Source organism: Somniosus microcephalus, chromosome 2, assembly GCF_052327205.1.
Source record: "Somniosus microcephalus isolate GS21.2 chromosome 2, FLI_Smic_1.0, whole genome shotgun sequence".
NCBI classification, from domain to species: Eukaryota; Metazoa; Chordata; class Chondrichthyes; order Squaliformes; family Somniosidae; genus Somniosus; species Somniosus microcephalus.
The window spans coordinates 273,471,044-273,492,369 of NC_140988.1; the positions used below are offsets into that span (position 1 = coordinate 273,471,044).

The following is a 21,326-nucleotide window of genomic DNA, read 5'->3' on the forward strand; positions in this document are numbered from 1 at the left end:
GTACTGTATTCCAACTTCAGTCAGACGAGAGTCAATCCCATTGAGAGTTTAGTTTGTAAAATTTTCAAATTCTACTTCAGTTAAACAAAATATACTTCCGGATGAAATATACTTCCAATCTTCCCTAGATGCGGGGGAGGTGCCTGAGGAGTGGAAAGTGGCAAATGTGACACCATTGTTCAAGAAAGGGTGCAAGGACAATCCTAGTAACTACAGGTCGGTCAGTTTAACATCAGTGGTGGGTAAAGTTTTAGAAACAAAAATCAAGGAAAAAATTAATGGGCACTTGGAGAGGTTTAAGCTAATTAAGGAGAGCCAGCACGGATTTGTAAAAGGCAGATCGTATTTGACTAATCGAATTGAATCTTTTGGTGAAGTAACAGAGAGGATTGATGAAGGGAATGCAATGGGTGTTGTCTAGATGGATTTTCGGAAGAAATTTGACAAAGTACCACATAGAAGGCTGGTTAACAAAATTGAGGCTCATGGAATAGGTGGGTCAGTGGCAGCCTGGATAAGGAATTGGCTTAACGACGCAAAACAGCAAGTTGTGGTAAATGGCTGTTTTTCAGCCTGGAGGATGGTAGACAGTGGTGTTCCCCAAGGGTCAGTGCTGGGGCCACCGTTTTTTAAAAATATATATGACCTGGATATTGGAATACAGAGTAGAATTTCTAAATTTGCTGATGACACCACACTTGGGGGTGTGGCAAACAGTGAGGATGATACCAATCGACTGCAACAGGGCATAGAAAGGCTAGCAAAATGGGCAGACGAGTGTCAGATGGTATTTAATGCAGAGAAGTGTGAGGTGATGCATTTTGGCAGAAGGAACAGGGAGAGGCAATATACACTTAATGGCACAGTTTTAAAGAGTGTGCAGGGACAGAGGGACCTGGGAGTTAATGTGCATAGGTCCCTGAAGGTGGCAGGACATATTGAGAGAGTGGTTAGCAAAGTATATGGGATCTTGGGCTTCATAAATAGAGGTATTGAGTACAAAAGTAGAGAAGTTATACTGAACCTTTATAAAGCGCTGGTTAGGCCACAACTAGAGTATTGTGTCCAGTTCTGGTCACCACACTTTAGGAAGGATGTGAAGGCCCTCGAGAGGGTGCAGAGGAGATTTACCAGAATGGTTCCGGGGATGGGAGATCTTAGCTACAAGGACAGGTTAGAGATGCTGGATTTGTTTTCATTAGAGCAAAGGAGGTTGAGGGGTGATTTTATAGAGGTGTACAAGATTATGACTGGTTTGGATAGGCTAGACGTGGAAAGGCTGTTCCCACTAGTTGATGGTACAAGGACTAGGGGACACAGATTTAAGGTTTTGGGCAAGAGATACGGCGGGGGGGGGGGGGGGGGGGATGCGAGGGAAAACTTTTTTTACGCAGCGAGTGGTGAGGACCTGGAACTCGCTGCCGACAAAAGTGGTGGAAGCGGAAACACTCAATGTTTTCATGGGGAGACTGGATAGGCACTTGAGGGAAATAAACTTTCAGGGCTACAGGGATAGAGCGGGGAAATGGGACTGACTCGATTGTTCTGCAGAGAGCTGGCACGGACTTGATGGGCCGAATGGCCTCCTTCTGTGCCGTTATGACTGTATGACATCACATTCAGGTGTCATGCCCATTTTGTAAATAACATTCTCCCTCATTTTGTTAGAAAACTCCAACTACAGTAGCTGTTTTAGAATGTCTTTGCGATTGTAACTGACTTAGTTATAGTACCGTATGTGCTCCTCAAGCAAGCAACTCAAGTTTTACCAGTCAATTGTAATCATGATATAAATCATTAGTACCAGTTGTTAGAAAATAAGGTGCACCAACAAACAGAAGCAACCATCATGTAAAGGCCCAATATTATCAAAATAAGGACTTTGTTAAGATAGTATAATTAGTTAGGTAAAACCAAATCATTATGCATTACATGCAGAAAGCCAAACCAGTGGGATAATTTTTACACCGGATTCAATATATTTTCTACCCATGTATCTGCTTCTGTACTTTTTTTGTTTATTCATTCACAGGATGTGGGCGTCGCTGGCAAGACCAGCATTTATTGCCAGGGCCCTAATTGCCCTCGAGAAGTGGTGGTGAAACCGCCTTCTTGAACCGCAGTAGTCCGTGTGGTGAAGGTACTTGCACAGTGCTATTAGGTAAGGAGTTCCAGGATTTTGACCTAGCGACGATGAAGGAACAGCGATATATGTCCAAGTTAGGATGGTGTGTGATTTGGAAGGGATCTTGGAGGTGGTGGTGTTCCCATGCACCTGCTGCCTTGTCCCTCTTGGGAGATGCTGTCGAAGCAGCCTTGGTGAGTTGCTGCAGTGCATCTTGTAGACGGTACACACTGCAGCCACGTTGTGCTGGTGATGAAGGGAGTGAATGTTTAAGGTGGTGGATGGGGTACCGATCAAGCGGACTGATTTGTCCTGGATGGTGTGGAGCGTCTTGACTGTTGTTGGAGCTGCACTCATCCAGGCAAGTGGAGAGTATTCCATCACATTCCTAACTTGTGCCTTGTAGGTGTTGGAAAGGCTTTGGAGAGTCAGCAGGTGAGTAACTTGCAGCAGGATATCCAGCTTCTGGTCTACTCTTGTAGCCACAGTATTTATGTGGCTGGTCCAGTTAAGTTTCTGGTCAATGGTGACCCAAGAATGTTGATGGTGGGGGGATTCAACGATGGTAATGCCACTAATTGTCACGGGGAGGTGGTTAGATGCTCTCTTGTTGGAGATAGTCATTGCTTGATACTTATCAGCCCAAGCCTGAATGTTGTCCAGGTCTTGCTGCATGTGGGCAAGGACTGCTTCATTAACTGAAGAATTACAAATAGAACTGAACACAGTGCAGTCATCAGTGAACATCCCCACTTCTGACCTTATGATGGAGGGATGGTCATTGACAAAGCAGCTGAAGATGGTTGGGTCTAGGACACTGCCCTGAGGAACTCCTGCAGTGATGTCCTGGACCTGAGATGAATGGCCTTCAACCACCACAGCCACCTTCCTTTGTGCTAGGTATAACTCCAGCCAGTGGAGAGTTTTCCTCCTGATCTCCATTGTCTTCAGTTTTACTAGGGCTCCTTGGTACCACACTCAGTCAAATGCTACCTTGATGTCAAGGGCAGTCACTCTCACCTCGCCTCTGAAATTCAACTCTTCTGTCTATGTTTGGACCAAGGCTAAAATGTCTGGAGCCGAGTGGTCCTGGCGGAACCCAAGCTGAGCATCAGTGAGCAGGTTATTGGTGAGTAAGCGCTGCTTGATAGCACTGTTGATTACATCTTCCAGAACTTTGCTGATGATTGAGAGTAGGTTAATGTGGCGGTAATTGGCCAGATTGAATTTGTCCTGCTTTTTGTGGACAGAACATACCTGGGCAATTTTCCACATTGTCGGGTAGATGCCAGTGTTATCGCTGTACTGGAACAGCTTGGCTAGAGGCATGGCTAGTTCTGGAGCACAAGTCTTCAGCACTACAGCCGGGATACTGTCGGGGCCCACAGCCTTTGCTGTATCCAGTGTGCTCAGCTGTTTCTTGATTTCACCTGGAGTGAATTGAATTGGCTGACTGCCAACTGTGATGGTGGGGACCTCAACAGGAGGAAGAGATGGATCATCCACTCGGCACTTCTGGCTGAAGATCTTTGCGAACGCTTCAGCCTTGTCTTTTGCCCTCACGTGCTGGGCTCCACCATTGTTGAGGACGGGGATGTTTGTGGAGCCTGCTCCTCCCGTTAGTTCCTTAATTGTTCACCACCATTCACAACTGGATGTAGCCGGACTGCAGAGCTTTGATCTGATCCATTGGTTGTGGGATGACTTCGCTCTATCTACAGCATGCGGCTTCCGCTGTTTAGCATGCATGTAGTCCTGTGTTGTAGCTTCACCAGGTTGGCACCTCATTTCACCTGGTGGTGGGGCAGTGAGTAGAAATCAGATTCTTCCAGAGCTTTCAAAGGAAATGTTCAAAATTTGCACTTATATATAACATATCAGGTCTCTCAAAGGCTCTGAAGCATTTCATATGATATGATTAATTACTTTGAAATGCAGTCACACACATATATATGTGGCAGCATTTTGTGCACATTATATAAATAAGCTGCAGAGTTCAACTGTTTGCACATATCTCTTTGAATTAAAGAGAATTCACTAAATCAATTACTTGTGAAGTAGGCAGATTTTCTCTTCAAAATCTAATCAGTTCCAGATTAAGTCCTCCAATTATTTCTGCGATCAAAATTGTCAGCCACAAGATAGGGAAAGCTCAGGGTATAAAATAACTGAAAAGGCGTACTATAGTAAGTCACAGCAATCCCTTATATTAGCTCAGCTTCAGACTAATAAATAACATGTAAACTTGGTGTAAGCTCCCTTAGAACTGATTATTTCTAACATTCGATGAATAAATCACATCTTTGTACTGCTTATTTTTGTAATCAGCTAAAGTAGATCTATTGATCTAAATATACTAAATCAAGCACTAGACTACTAATAGCAACAGATGCCTTAGAGCAGGAAAATGGTTAAACAAGAACACAGAATTGTGAAACTAATGATAGTCTATCAGCCAAACAGTTTTCCTCAGCCTAAGGCCTGTTTTGGCTGATCAGAACCAGTGATCCAGAGTTTAATTTAACAGTGGCTTCAGTACAGACTTATCACATATTGACTATAATAGCATGAAAGACAGCCATCAGGCATTAGAGGATTGTAAAAGACATAAATGAACAAATATATGGGGTGGGAGAAAGGAGAAAATCAGCAGTTGGGTGACGAGAGGTACCATAATAGTAAGAATAGTGCCTGGGGATTTAGAAGGCCGAGCTTCTAGAGATGTGCAGCACAATTTTTAGCTACCAAAATGAGAGACTGGGACTCTGGACCCCAGGTAAAAGGATATTTTCCTTTAAGCCTTTGGAAAATCTCACCAGATGTAGTATTTTAGGTCCTCAAATTTTAAACGGACTAAATAATTTCAAGTCTCGAGAGTGATCCACTGAAATCTGAATTTCCAACCAACGAGTCAGAACTAGATTTCTAATGAAACATCAACTATTTTAACTCAAATATAAATGGGTCTTTGAAACAATAATCACGTTACACAGGATTACATAGGATATACGGCACAGAAACAGGCCATTCGGCCCAACTAGCCCATGCTGGCGTTAATGCTCCACTCCAGCCTCCTCCCGTCTTTCCTCATCTAAATCTATCAGCAAAACCCTCAATTCCCTTCTCCCTAATATGCTTGTCTAGCCTCCCCTTAAATGCATCTATACTATTCGCTTCAACCACTCCCTGTGGTAGCAAGTTCCACATTCTCAACACTCTTTGGGTAAAGAAGTTTCTTCTGAATTCCCTATTTGATTTCTTGGTGACTATCTTATATTGATGGCCTTAGTTTTGCTCTTCTCCACAAGTGGAAACACTTTTAAAGACCTCTATTCGGTCACCCCTCAGCCTTCTCTTTTCAAGAGAATGGAGACCCTTTCCTGATAGGTATAATCTCGCATTTCTGGTTATCATCCTTGTAAATCTTTTTTGCACCTTCTCCAGTGCCTCTATATCCTTTTTAGAATATGGCGACCAGAATTGTATACTGTACTCCCAAGTGTGGTCTAACCAAAGTTCAATACAGGTTTAGCATAACTTCTCTACTTTACGTTAAGGGTAAATGGCAATTAAAATTTGATATGGATCATTCTGAGATTGTTCACTTCAAATTATTTAGCTAGTTAAAAAATTTGAGAGACCTAGAATTTATAAATATTATACAAACAAGATGAAAAGCTCACATGAAGTACCAAGAAGTCTGACCTTTCCCTTTTGTGAAAAATAGATAACTTCAAAAAATGAGGACTAGAATTTAATTCGGCTATAATGGTTCTTTGTGAAATTCAATGCAAAAAATGCTGAGTCACTGAAAGTACTATTAGGACAGAACGATAAAAAGTCACATGTAATTCTATTTCTACATATAAATAATAATCAATTTCTTGTGGCGTTGCACATGGCAGATTGGAGAATATAGTCTCCCTTACTTTGCGTGTTGAATTGTAGCTCAGTGGTAGCACTCTCATCGAAGTCAGAAGGTCATGGGTTCAAGCTCTACTGCAAGATTTGAGCACATAATCCAGGCTGGCACTTCAGTGCTGGAGTAAGGGAGTGTTGTATTGTGGGAAGTGTCGCCTATCACACAAAACGTTAAACCAAGGCCCAGTTTACCTGTTCAGGTTGACTGAATAGAGCCGTGGGATCTTTTACAAGAACAGCAGGGGCGTTCTCCAAATGTCCTGGCCAACACTTAGCCCCCAACCAACATTTAAAAAATGATCTGGTCATTATCTCATTGAGGCTTGTGGGACCTCGCTGTTTACAGGTTTGCCTACATAACAGTAACTACTCTTCAAAGTACTTCATTGGCTGTGAAACAGTTTGTGACAGCCTGAGGACATGAAAGTTGCTATATAAATAAATAAAGGTTCTTTCTTTCATTGCCTGTCTCTGCTGTCTTTGTTTTGCTGCTTCTCTCTCTCACCTGTCCTTTTGTTGCTGTTTCTCTCTCTGCCTCTCTATTTTCTTCACTTCTTTCAGATGGAAGATGGTGGGTGGTTTGACTTGGTGTGGTGGGGAAAGGAGCCAGGAACAGCTGCAGGCTGCAATTGGGGCATGAGTTGCAGAGAAAATATAGCCCTCAGCAGCTCCCTTTCCCTCCCTTCCCCCCCAAAATCATTCGTGCTTCTCCTCAACCCCTTGCTCCCACATCATATACCCTACCTCTTCACTGTCTATCTCCTCTACTTCCCACCACCCCCTCACTCCAAGCAATAACCCATCCTCTTCCTTTCTGAACTACCTGCTCAACTTCTGTACCCTCCCCTTCCCGTGCACTCACCTCATGATGCAGAACACCAAAGTTGAAAAGATTAAAATAGAAGACCAGATAAATTCAGAAATAGAGATTAGGTGACACGAAGCCTGAAAATTGTAGAAAGGAGCAAAAACTGAGGGAGGCAAGGAGTTCCATCGTTTTTGAAGTTCAGAGGTAGAATGAGACTGTGCAATGAGTCTTGATTTTACATACTGAGGATACGGGGGGGGGGGGGGCGGAAAGAAGAAATTGTGTGATGGCATATTTGAAGCTTAAAAAGGAGCAAGTATAGAGGAGCAATGACTATAGCAGTATTGGTAAAATATAGATAAGAAAGATTGACAACATAATAGGGTTTATCCTTTACCAGCACTGCTTATTTATACAATAGCAAAATACTGCGGATGCTGGAAATCTGAAATAACAGAAAATGCTGGAAATACTCAGCAGGCCAGGCAGCATCCGTGGAGAGAGAAACAGAGTTAACGGGCTGGATTTTCATTCCGAAGTCGGGAAGGAGGCGGGACTACAACTTTTGGGTTTTAGTCCCGCCTCCATCGACGTCCGGCCAATCCATGCGATTTTCCCTTGATTGACCTTGTTGATCCCGCCCAGCGGGCTCAGCAGGCCAATTAAGGGCCACCCAGCAACAGGTGACGTCACAGACTGAAATTTGATCTGTCAAGACGTTTTGACAGATGAAATATCAGTGTTTCACAGCTGTCAAACACTGACAGTCTTACTTCTAACCTGAGTCCTTCTACGCAGACTCAGTTCAAAATCACACCGGCACTGGAAGCTGCAGGCTGTCACTTTTGACAGCTCGCGGCCATTCAGCTTTCTGTGCCGGTTGAATGATGGACTCCTGAAGCCTACAGGAAGAAAGGCTGTAAAGGTAAGTACAGGTAATTTAAACTTCTTTACACACTTTAGACACACCAAACACACTTACCTTTGCACTCATGCACCCATCACTCACCTGAACACTGACATCTCGACCCCACCAAGTCCTTCAACCCGACGGCCAGACTCCTCTAACCTGGCATGGTTTGGAGCCGTCGGGAATCCCACACGGCAACCTTCAAAATAGGGATTAGGCTAAAAACTGCCTGTTAACTACCTGTTAACAGGCAGTTAATTGGCACTAATCCCTTCCCGCCTCGGGTCGGCGGGTCGGGTACCCGCCTCCCTTGAAACTTACGTGGAGGCGGGTTTTGGGCGGGATGGTGTCAGGACCCCCGAATTCGGGATTTTTGCCCCCCCGCACGCCTAAAAGCCCGCCTCACGGCACACTGAAAATCTAGGCCAACATTTCAGGTCTGGGACCCTTCATCAGAAGTTCTCACGGATGCTGAGTATTTCCAGCATTTTCTGTTGTAATTTCTGCTTATTTATACAGTTTGTTTGCCACTGATAACAAAAAAAAGTCATTAAATGCAAGGTTAGAGAGAACTCTGTCATGGGTCAGATGACGCATTCTAAGTCATGTGAGTGCACTATGCTGAAGTAATACATTTTCCTATAAAGTTAAGAAACTTTTCAATTGCTTTACTTTAAGAATAATAGTGATAAACCTGCTACATTGTGTACAAAAAAAAATGTGCATACCTATAGACAAGAAGAATAAATAAGACTCAAAATATTCTTATTAAATTGCCAAGCGGCATTACCAATTATTGAAAACTCAGAAGTTGACGGCTATTTATTCCCACATTTTCCAAGGCAATATTAACGAATTTCAGCAACAGTACTTAATACAAAATTGTGATTCAAACCTTTAATCTGCATTATAATGCAACTGTTGAGGAACAAATTGCTATTCAACACCGATTACTTTGAGTCCTAAAGCATAAACGTATTGATAATTTTTGTCTATATGCAAAGCCCCAGTAGACTCAAGGATATGCTATACTACAACCAAAACAAAATACAACCAAAACTAAAACGCTTTTATCTGTAGGTTTGCCTGGATTATTGATTACTTAAAAAGATGATACAAAAATGTTCAGACAGAGAATCTGCCAAAGTACGTAATAGAACACTGTGCTGTCACCTGTTAATCAAGAATCCAATGCTCAGCAATGATTTATTTTTAAACCATAACCCACATTTCCTCGCACCTGAGACGGTGTACAGTATACTGAATATGCAAGTAACTAGCGTGAAATTATACCCAGAGTTAATACCAGTAGATGACATGTGCAAGTCATCTTATAAAAGCTTCCTGCATAACAAATAGTAGACAAAAATCCCTTTTGAAAGCTGTGATTGAATCTGCCTCCACCACCCTTTCAGGCAGTCCATTTCAGATCTTAACCACTCGCTGCGTAAAAAAGTTTTTCTTACGTCACCTTTGGTTCTTTTGCCAATCACCATAAATCTGTGTCCTCTGGTTCTTGACCCTTCTGCCAATGGGAACAGTTTCCCTCTATCTACTCTGTCTAGACCCTCATGATTTTGAACACCTCTATCAAATCTCCTCTCAACCTTCTCTGCTCCAAGGAGAACAACCCCAGCTTCTCCAGTCGATCAACGTAACTGAAGCCCCTCATTCCTGGAATCATTCTCGTAAATCTTTTCTGCACCCTCTCCAAGGCCTTCACATCCTTCCTAAAATGTGGTGCCCAGAATTCGACACAGTACTCCAGTTGGGGCCGAAACCAGTGTTTTATGCAGGTTTATTATAATTTCTACACTTTTGTACACTATACCTCTATTTATGAAGCCCAGGATCCTGTAAGCCTTTTTAATTGCTTTCTTAACCTGCCCTGCCACCTACAACGATTTGTGCACATATACCTTGCAGGTCTCTCTGTTCGTGCACCCCCTTCAGGATTGTACCATTTAGTTTATATGTCCTCTCTGCATTTTCTACAAAAATGAATCACACAATTTTCTGCATTAAATTTCATCTACCATGTGTCTGTCCATTTCACCAGCCTGTCTATGTCTTCCTGAAGTCCATCACTCTCCTCCTCACTGTTCACTGTACTTCCAAGTTTTGTGTCATCTGCAAATTTTGAAATTGTGCCCTGTACACCCAAAGTTCATTTAGTTATCAGAATTTATCCAAAACATCCAACTTATAAATTGAGGTCCAGGCTAGGGGTGCTCGAGATGATGGTAAAAATATACTGCAGTCCATGATAAACAGTCCATTGCAGTTGTTCCTATAGTATATGTAGCACCCAATCCTTAGCCAATTGTTCTTGATAATGCATATTTACATTTTTTTAAAAATCTGGTACCAGTAAAAGTGACCAGGAAGCATTTGGATTGTTGGAACAGTTACGCTGCTGGCTGTGCACACTTTGTCAAGCAACAAAGGAGCTCCCCACCTGTGTGCAAATATGCAGAGAACTCCACTCACCGTTTTATTACTAGAGAGCAGGCAAGAGTGTCAACTCGCTCCTAACATTAAAACCTCAGAGTGAGTTACACAGCACTTGATACAAGGTCGAAATGATAAGAGACCATCTCCCGAAAGTAACTTCACACCACTTGGCTCCAGTACACTCAAAGAAACAGCTGCACTAATAGGAAAGAGTTGGTATAAAATCTGATGCACCTGTACAGTTTGTGTCCCACTACATAAATGATTGCCAATTTAACTGGAATTTGAAGTATCCCTCTACTTTAAATGTTACCTACTGTATTGAGTTTATTTAAATTCCTCATGAAATACTTGGAAATCCAGTTGAACACACATGCAACACTGATATCAGGTCATAGTGGCTACAAAGTTTTGAAAATTGCTCATTTTGGTTAGAGTAACAACAACTTGCATTTATATAGCATTTTTAACATAGTAAAACATCCCAAGGCACTTCACGAGAGAGTTATCCAACAACATTTGACACTGAACCACAGAAATCCTGGGTCAAAATTCTGGAACTCCCTCCCTAACAGCACTGTGGGAGTGCCTTCACCACACGGACTGCAGCGGTTCAAAGCGGCGGCTCATCGCCACCTTCTCAAGTGCAATTAGGGATGGGCAATAATTGCTGGCCTTGCCAGCGACGCCCGCATCCCATAAACAAATTTTAAAAAAGAGATATTAGGCTATGTGACGAAAAGCACAAGAGCAAAAAGCTTGATAAGTTCGCACAAGGCAATGGTTAGACCACAATTACAGTACTGTGTGCAGTTTTCGATGCCCCATTACAGAATGTACAGCACAGATTCACCAGCATAATACTAGGGAACAGAAACCATAGTTATGAGAAGAGATTTGAGATACTGGGACTATTTCTACTGAAATTCTGTATTCAGTTTGTTAAATTTGGGCAATTAAGAACTGAATAATCACAAAGAGAACTTGATGACTTGCAGTCATTGACAATGTTTATTTAAATGTTGGTAGTAAAGTGTGCCAACAAATTTTCATTAATTGCCTCTAATGTTGATGGTACTGGTTTGACACAGGTATCACCTTTAGGCCAGCAGCACTAGTTCATACTGTCTTTGTCACACCATAATGCATTCAGGCAAATTGGAACTCTGCTTGCGCACCTAAATGCATATGCAGAGCTCATTACAAGGAACAGCCTGGATGACACAGAAAATTGCCATTCCTTGGATTGTTTATTAAGCAACCCAAGGAATGCCAGTGATACATTACAGATTGTAAATACAAGAAACATTACAAGAGATACTTCAGAAGGCAAAAAACAAGGTTTGACTATGGATTGAAAATAAATGCTAAAACAACTACATCAATGGTAATCACGAAGAAAAGGCATCTCTCAAAAACTGACCGTACAATGAATAATATGGAAATAGAGTAAGGAGATAAAATTGTTTGCTTAGGCAGTCTATCATCATCATCAAGTGATCAAAGCAACAAAGGAGTTAAATGGAAGATAGCAACTACAGAAAAGGGTATTTAACAACATGATGAAGGAGCTTCTGAGCAACCATAAAATCAAGATGATAAGTACAACGTCATAAGTCTTACATGTAGTAGGAGTCAAAAGATTTTGGGATGTTATAGTCTGGAAAGTTGATGGTATTATATAAGAGGTAGGAAAAGAATAAATTATGTGATGGAATGGGCAATTATCAAGGATTTTGATCAATTAAATATCAGCGAGTTGTTAAATATAGGGCTAAAAGTTAACAAGACTGAAAGAAGAGGGTTAGGAAAATTTATTCTTACATGGAAGGTTGTTAGAAAATGAATACTCTACCAGAAAGTAGTGAAAGCAGGATCTAAAACAGCTTTTAAAAGGGAAGTTGATAAATATGAAAATTGATTATATATTTTAAAAAGGTTCTTCAAGAGCAGGCACAATGGACCGGATAATGTCCTTCTGCGCTGTAAAATTCTATGATTCTAGACGTAATTTCAATGACTAAGCCAATCCGCCTGTGCTGAGAACAGTAATTATGAAGCGCATCGGTTCCCAACTTCCAAAGCAGAGAAGTCACATAGCGGATCTATAAAAAATAGCACTGACAAGGGGAGAAATCACTAAAATGATCGCCTGCTTTTTCTAAAAGGTACTAGTAAGAGCAGAGAACGTTTAATCACACAGGAGTAGAGATTCCAACAACATCACCATCACTGAAAGTGCAGCACTTTGCCAGTCTGGCCGAAGTCCTCTAAAGATTCAATCGTTATTCGCTGTCGCATCCAGAATTCTTCTACCACTCACCCATTGGTAATCAATCTCTCTTGGATAGACAGCCGTCGGGAACCCATATTGTGAGACCCACTTACAACCGTAATACAGCAAGTACACCTGTGCCATGCAGGCATACTTTTTGCTGGTTATATGGTGGTCAGAACTTTCAGGATTTTCCAAGCAGCCTGGCATCCCACCAATCCTGGTGCCAAGTGTGTATAGTAAAGTAGAATTTAAATTACTTATGAAGGAAATTCTACAGCCTCTGCAGGCATATAACTTGCATACATGACCGCAATCTTGGGAAATTAAAAGCCGGGAGACCCTATCCTCAGTCTACTTTGGTTTTGACGGAAAATTATTTTGGGTGGATTGATGTGAAAAATGGCAGTACATCTCCTAACATGAGGTCCTCATCGGACAGCCAAGCAAATAAAATGTCCTCCAAGATGGTGTCTCAACACTACAAGTTTGGTATATGGCCATATTTCAAAAAAGTATTAAGGTGGAGTGAAAAGACAAATGGGGTCATGGGAGCAGGAGGTGAGTTTCATGGACAAGATGAGATCGGATAGAGCATCAGTGGAGATGGAAGAGAAAGTGTCGGAAGATGTAGGTTTAGGGGTAGGGCCTGAGGGGTGGAATGGCTTTCTGAGCAAGGGGATAGTGGGTAAGCAGCCGAATGGATGGTCCCCGTCTTGGTGATAAAGATGTCCATGAGCACCTTAGTTGGAGGTGAGGATGGAGGGGGTAGGGGAGAGTGGTAAAAGGAGACAGTTAATAATGGTGAAATATTTGCTCTCTAGGTTTGTCCTGGAGTAGTGGGTGATTTTTGAAGAGCAGAGTGAGGCCCAATAGTGCTTGATGTGGTCCAGCCAGATCTGGTGTTGGAGGTCTAAACAAATTGTGCATCTCGTCTTTTCACTCCACCACTGCCGGCCGTGCCTTCAGCCTCAGCCTACGAGGCCGCATGCTCTGGAATTTGCTGCATAAACACTCCACCTCTTTCCTCCTTTAGGACCCTCCTTAAAACCCACCTCTTTGGTCACCCCTCTAGACAACTCCTTCTTTGGTTCGGTGTACATTTATTTCTGATTATGCCTCCGTAAAGCACTTTGGGACATTTTTCTATGTTAAAGGCACTAAATAATTTCAAGTTATTGTTGTTAGACAAATCATCAATCTGTTTTTTATTGCATATTGGCCAAGACAGCAAGAGAACTTTTCTGTTCTTCTTCGAATAGTGGCAAGGGATCTTTTACATCAATCTAACAAGGTAGAAAAATATCTTGGTTTAATATCTCATACGAAAGACAACACCTCTGACAATGTATTGCACTGGTGTCAGCTTCAATTATCTACTCTCAAGCCGCAGAGTTGTGCTTGAACCCACAATCTACTGACAGAGGCAAGAGTGTGACCAACTGAGCCAAGCGGAGATGCAATGCAATAGACACGCCTGCTAGCATTCAAAATTAGTTGCCAGGGAAGCAGAACTCTGTGCACAGCATCTCAGTGCTGATTAGAAGTACCTTTGGTAGCAAATACCTGCAACCTTAGTCCTTTAGCAAACTTAGATCTGCCTATTAATGAAGATCTCCAGTAGCTTTCAAGATGCCACTTTCAGTCCAGAAACCTCTTCTGGTTAGCAGCCGAAACTCTCAAAACCTTGGAACTCTCCCCTAAAGACAAGTGGCGGAGGGATGTGAGAACCAATGGGGTCAAGAATCAGGACCTGACCATGGACCCTGCAGATCAACTGCCCAGGTTCACCACGCCATGTAAATTATGGGTCACTGCGAACCGCATCAGAAATTCATGTGGGCTCTGCAACCACCTGCTCCATAAATGGAAGATGAAGGATAGCCCGATGTGTTACTGTGGAGAGGCTCCAAAGTACAGAGCATCTTGTGAACCATTGCTCACTAAGATCATTCTTTGGAGGAACACCTTCTAATCACTCTGCAGTACTAGAAACCATAGATAAACAAACAACTTGCCTGACATCAACAAAAGCAGCTTGCATTTATATAGCACCTTTATTGTAATAAAAAATCCCAAGGAGCGATAACAAACAAAACTTGACACTGAGCCACATAAGGAGATATTAGGACAGGTCAAAGAGGCAAGTTTTAAGCAACAACTCAAAAGGGGGAGAGAGGTAGAGAGGCAGAGAGGTTTAGGCAGAGAATTCCAGAGCTTATAGCCTAGGCAGCTGAAGGCCTGGCCACCAATGGTGGAGCAATTAAAACTGGAGATGCACAAGAGGTCAGAATTAGAGGAGCGCAGAGATCTGAGGAAGTTACAGCGATAGGGAGCAGCGAGGCCATGGAGAGATTTGAAAACAAGGATGCCCGACTGGGAGCCAATGTATGTCAGCGAGCACAGGGGTGATGGGTGAACGGGACTTGGTGAGGTAGGATACAGCAGCAACATTTTAGAACATACATAAGAACATAAGAAATAGGAGCAGGAGTAGGCCAATCGGCCCCTCGAGCCTGCTCCGCCATTCAATAAGATCATGGCTGATCTGATCCTAACCGCCAATCTACTATCCAGAACCATCTCCTGAATCTAACAGAATTAGACACACGAAATAGGAGCAGGATCAGGCTACACGGCCCCTGGGCCCGCTCCGCTACCCACAGGGCCATGTCCGATCCGAACCTAGACTCATGTCCAAATTCCTGCCCGTTCCCCATAACCCTTTATTCCCTTTACTTCTAGGAAACTGTCTATTTCTGTTTTAAATTTATGTAATGATGTAGTTTCTACAGCTTTTTGGGGCAGCATATTCCATGGACCTACCACCCTCTGAGTGAAGTAGTTCCTCCTCATCTCAGTTTTGAAAGAGCAGCACCTTATCCTAAGACTGTGCCCCCTAGTTCTAGTTTCACCCATCATCGGGAACATCCTCCCCGCATCCACCCGATCCAACCCCTTCACGATCTTATATGTTTCAATAAGATCGCCTCTCATTCTTCTGAACTCCAATGAGTAGAGTCCCAATCTACTCAACCTCTCCTCATATGTCCATCCCCTCATCCCCGGGATTAACCGAGTGAACCTTCTTTGTACTGACTCGAGAGCAAGTATGTCTTTTCTTAAGTATGGACACCAAAACTGTATGCAGTATTCCAGGTGCGGTCTCACCAATACCTTGTACAACTGAAGCAATACCTCCCTATTTTTATATTCTATCCCCCTAGCAATGAAAGCCAACATTCCATTGGCCTTCTTAATCACTTGCTGCACCTGCACACTAACCTTTTGAGTTTCATGCACCAGGACCCCCAGATCCCTTTGTACTTCAGTACTTTCCAGTTTCTTGCCATTAAGATAATAACTTGCTCTACGATTTTTCCTGCCAAAGTGCATAACCTCACACTTTCCAGTATTGTATTCCATCTGCCAAATCTCTGCCCACTTACTTAGCCTGTCTATGTCCCCTTGCAGGTTTTTTATGTCCTCCTCACTCACTACTTTCCCTCCCATCTTAGTATCATCTGCAAACTTTGATATGTTACACTCGGTCCCCTCCTCCAAATCGTTAATATAGATTGTAAAGAGTTGGGGACCCAGCACTGACCCCTGCGGAACACCACTAGTTACTGATTGCCAGTCCGAGAATGAACCATTTATCCCAACTCTCTGCTTTCTGTTAGATAGCCAATCCTCTATCCATGCCAGAATATTACCTCCAATCCCGTGATTTTTTATCTTAAGCAATAATCTTTTGTGTGGCACCTTGTCAAATGCCTTTTGGAAGTCTAAATACACTACGTCCACTGGTTCCCCTTTATCCACCCTATATGTTACTTCCTCAAAGAACTCCAGCAAATTTGTCAAACATGACTTCCCCTTCATAAAACCATGCTGACTTTGTCCTATTAAATTATGATTATCCAAATGTCCTGTTACTGTCTCCTTAATAATGGACTCCAATATTTTACCTACCACAGATGTTAGGCTAACCGGTCTATAGTTTCCAGCCTTGTGTCTACTGCCCTTTTTAAATAAGGGCGTTACATTAGCAGTTTTCCAGTCTGCCGGGACCTTTGCTGATTCCAGGGAGTTTTGGAAAATTATTACCAATGCATCCACAATCCCTACCGCCACTTCCCTCAAGACCCTAGGATGTAAGCCATCAGGTCCAGGTGATTTATCTGCCTTGAGTCCCATTATTTTACCGAGTACCACTTCCTTAGTGATTTTGATCGTGTTTAGCTCCTCCCCCCCTATAGCCCCCTGTTTGTCCAGTGTTGGGATATTCTTAGTGTCTTCTACTGTAAAGACTGATACAAAATATTCATTCAGTGTTTTTGCCATCTCCATATTTCCCACCATTAATTTCCCGGTCTCATCCTCTAAGCCACCCTTTTTCTTTTTATATAACTATAAAAACTCTTACTATCTGTTTTTATATTTTTTGCTAATTTACTTTCATAATCTATCTTCCCTTTCTTAATCAATCTTTTTGTTACTTTTTGCTGTCTTTTAAAGTTTTCCCAATCCTCTATCCTCCCACTAGATTTGGCTACCTTATATGCCCTTGTTTTTAGTCGAATACTATCCTTAATTTCTTTACTTAGCCACGGATGGCTGTCTTTTCTTTTACACCCTTTTCTTCTCAGTGGAATATATTTTTTTTGGAAGTTGTAAAATAACTCCTTAAATGTACACCACTGATCATGTATCGTCTTACCCTTTAATCTATTTTCCCAATCCACTCTACTCAATTCCGCTCTCATACCTTCATAGTCTCCTTTATTCAAGCTTAGCATGCTTGTTTGAGATCCAACCTTCTCGCCCTCTAATTGAATATGGAATTCAACCATGTTATGGTCACTCATTCCAAGGGGATCCTTTACTAGGACATTTTTAATTAATCCTGTCTCGTTACACAGGACCAGATCTAAGGTTGCTTGCCCCCTGGTCGGTTCAGTTACATACTGCTCAAGAAACCCATCCCTAATACACTCAATGAACTCATCCTCAAGGCAGCCCTGCCCAATTTGATTTGTCCAATTAATATGATAGTTAAAATCCCCCATAATTATAGATGTTCCCTTATTACAAGCCTCAACTATTTCCTGATTGATACTCCGTCCAACAGAGTTGCAACTGTTCGGAGGCCTATAGACTACGCCCACTAGTGTTTTTTTCCCCCTTATTATTCCTTACCTCCACCCAAACTGTTTCATTATCCTGATCTTTTGACCCAATATAATTTCTCTGTATTACAGTGATTCCTTCCTTTATTAACATAGCCACCCCACCTCCCCTTCCTTCCTGCCTGTCCTTCCTGATCGTTAAATAACCTGGTATGTTTAATACCCAGGCATTGTCACCCTGCAGCCATGTTTCTGTGATGGCCACAAGATCATACCCATATGTAGTTATTTGTGCCATTAACTCGTCTATTTTGTTACGAATGCTACGTGCATTCAGATAGAGAACTTTCAAATATGTTTTGTGACACTTAGTTCCTGCTTTTGCCCTTTTTATTACTTTACCTTTTACTCCATACCTTCTGCCCCTTCCTGACAGACTCTGGTTTTTAATTTCCCCACTGCTACCTAAGTCTATGACCTTCTCTGTTATCATTTTTATTATTTGCTCTCTAGGAACCTCCCCCCCACTAGTTACTTTAAAGCCCTCTCTACAGCCCTAGTTATATGATCCGCCAGGACTCTAGTCCCAGCACTGGCCAAGTGAAGCCCGTCCCAACGGAACAGCTCCCTCCTGCCCCAGTACTGGTGCCAGTGTCCCAGGAAGCAAAACCCATTTCTCCCACACCAGTCTTTGAGCCACGCATTTAACTCTCTAATTTTAGTTGTCCTAGCCAAATTCACTCGTGGCTCAGGTAATAATCCTTATTACCCTTGAGGTTCTGCTTTTTTAATTTGACCCCTAGCTGCTCATACTCCTTTAACAGAACCAGCTTCCTAGTCCTATCTACGTCGTTTGTACCAACATGGACCACGACAACTGGATCCACCCCCTCCCACTGCAAGTTTCTTTCCAGCCCAGAGGAGATGTCCTTAACCCTGGCACCGGGTAGGCAACACAGCCTTCGGGACTCTCGCTTTCAGCTGCAGAGAACTCTATCTATCCCCCTAATAATACTATCCTCTAGCACTACAACATTTCTATTTACTCCCCCCTCTTGAATGGCCCCCCCGTTCCATGGTGCCGTGGCCAGGTAGCTCATCCTCCCTGCAGTCCCTGCTCCTGTCCCCACAGGGAGTAAGAACCTCGAACCTGTTGGTCAAGAGCAAGGACTGCGGCTCCTCCAGCTCTACCTCCTGGATCCCCATACCTGCCTCACTCGTAGTCACACCGTCCTGTCCCTGACCATGGGCTACATCTGGATTTTGGATGAGCTCAAGACTGCTGAGGGTGCAAGATGGGAGGCCAGCCAGGAGATCTCAGGTCTGATGAAAGTTGATGCTTCAAGTTGATGACCTACGTTTCTCTCTCCACAGATGCTGCCCGACTTGCTGAGTATTTCCAGCATTTTCTGTTTTTATTTCAGATTTCCAGCATCTGCAGTATTTTGCCTGAGCATTGGAATAGTGGAGTCTAGGGGCAACAAAGGCATGGATGAGGGTTTTAGCAGCAGATGAGCAGAGAGGGGCAACGTCGACATGTAATATTGCTTTTCCAGCTGCCAAACGAATCAAGTCCTCCTCCAAACGAGAAATAAAGAAAAAGATGCTACTTCCCTGAAATGATTTTATTTTAAATCTTCCCACTGAGAATGAAATGTTTGATGGTCTGGGTTTTCTGTAAAAATACCTTGTGCATTAGTGCCATATTTTCATTAACCAAACTAATATACTGTAAAGTGCATCGTTATGAACCTCCCCATATTGTCTGGGGCACAGTAACCATTCCTGCTCTTCCCAGCGGCAGGTAGCGCGCATGCGTCACCTGCACGCCCACGGAGCCGGTACTCACAGAAACAACATTCACCCAACCAGGAGACATGGAAATGGCGGTTTTGCTCCAGTAAACTCGTGAACAGCTGCAACACTGAATATAATTTTCTTTCAAAATTAAAAATTCACAGCGGCTTCTGCACAAGGCATCCTCTCCCCCAGGCCCGACTCTGGACTGAGGTAAAAGTCATCACCAGAAAACCAATGCGTCGGGCCTGGTTTTAAAAGCCACGGCGGGAGAAGCCCTGTGAGTGGGAATCGACTTGTATGCGGCGGCCTTTACCTGCTGGAACACGGCAAACTCCGGGGCAGAGCTCGCAGGAGACGAATCTTATTCAGACGCGCTGACATTGAGACCGCCATCTTCCCCGCGACTCTACGGCGAGCGCCGAGGTTCTGTCCGTCCTGTCACCTTGACCGCCCACCAGCGCGGCCGCATCTCGAAATAAACTTTCTGCCACTCGCGCCTGCGCTGCTATTCTGCTCAAATGCGATTAAAAATATTTGACTATAGATTAAATGTGTTTAGCACATAATTTAGTTTATTGAAAGAAATACATCACAATGGGCTGCTTTTCCTTTGAAAACGTGAAGTCTCAATCCACTAAACCATTTTGATAATACTTTGCTATTTACATTTATACAGCACCTTTCGCGCGTGACCTCAGGATGTCCCAAAGCGCTTTATAATAAAAGGATGAAGTGTAGTCGCTTTTGTAATGTGGGAAAGAGGGCAACCAATTTGCGCACAGCAAGGGCCTGCAAACAGCAATGAGATAAGTGACCAGATAATCTGTATTTGTAATGTTGGTTGAGCATGTCTGAATCAGATTCACCTCCGTGTCCGAGCAAGTAAAGGCTACACGAGTCCATTCCCACTCACAGTTCTTCTACCGTGGCTTTTAAAACCAGGTCCTTCGTATAGTCAGGAACAGAGTCAGGAATGTTACAGAGGTGGAAATAGGCGGTCTTAGTGATGGCGCGGATATGTGGTCGGAAGCTCAAAGTGGATCAAATATGACACCAAATTTGCAAATAGTCTGGTTCAGCCTCAGACAGTTGCCAAGGAGAGGGGTGTATACACTATAGTAGGTCTTGTGACATAGCTTAGGATAAATTGGAGGACATGCTGTTTTATAAAGACAGTAGCATTTTATCATGTAAGCCATAACATAATGGGCCAGTAATTCCGTTCCCAACGCGTGAGTACGGACGGTGTACTCACGCGTGTGGCCGGAGGAATTGCCGGATTCCAGCATGCACAGCGCATGCGCGGGAAACCGGCGTTTCCCCTCCATCGAACTAAGGGGTTAAGAGGCCCAACGCGTGCGCGCAGGACTCTGTGCGCACGCGTTGAACTTCCTTCGTTTTGACAGGTTTGCGCGTGTGCAAGGGCCTGGACTTTTTGGAAATGAAATAAGGAGGCGTAAGGAGTGGATTCTTGAAGGTAAGTGGTCTATTATTTAAAATTATTACATTTTTTCCACAGCTTCATTGTTTTTAAGGACTGTACAGTAAGGTAAGTTTATTTTTAGACCCGAATTCGTAAAAAAAAAAAAAATTCAAAAATTTTATTAATTGTTTTAAATAGTTTTTAAAAGTTATTTATAGTTTATTTAATTATTGGGATGTTTTTTTTAATTTTAATTAAAAGTTAAACTAGTCTTTTGGGCGCCTGTACTTTTCATGAGTTTGACAGTCTTTACTATCAAACGCATGAATGAGTTTCCCCTCCCCTGATTGGCTGCAGAGTGCTCACCTGATCCCAGCCGGCACATCGCACTAACTACGCCGCTGGATCAGGTAAGCACATCGCGCCGACATCGGAACCGGGCCAGGGACAGGAAATGCAAGCAGGCCCGGGCTTCAGA

The 21,326-nt window shown here is 43.0% G+C and overlaps 1 protein-coding gene across 1 annotated transcript in view; it reads right to left on the reverse strand.

Moving 5' to 3' along the window:
* Positions 1 to 19,880, reverse strand: part of ndufs4 (NADH:ubiquinone oxidoreductase subunit S4) — a 132,503-nt gene extending 112,623 nt beyond the window's left edge. The window contains exon 1 of the mRNA XM_085972502.1: positions 19,739 to 19,880. Coding sequence (XP_085828628.1) covers positions 19,739 to 19,818 — 80 coding nt within the window. The 5' untranslated portion in view covers positions 19,819 to 19,880. The remainder of the gene's footprint in view (positions 1 to 19,738) is intronic.
* Between the last annotated feature and the right edge of the window lie 1,446 nt (positions 19,881 to 21,326).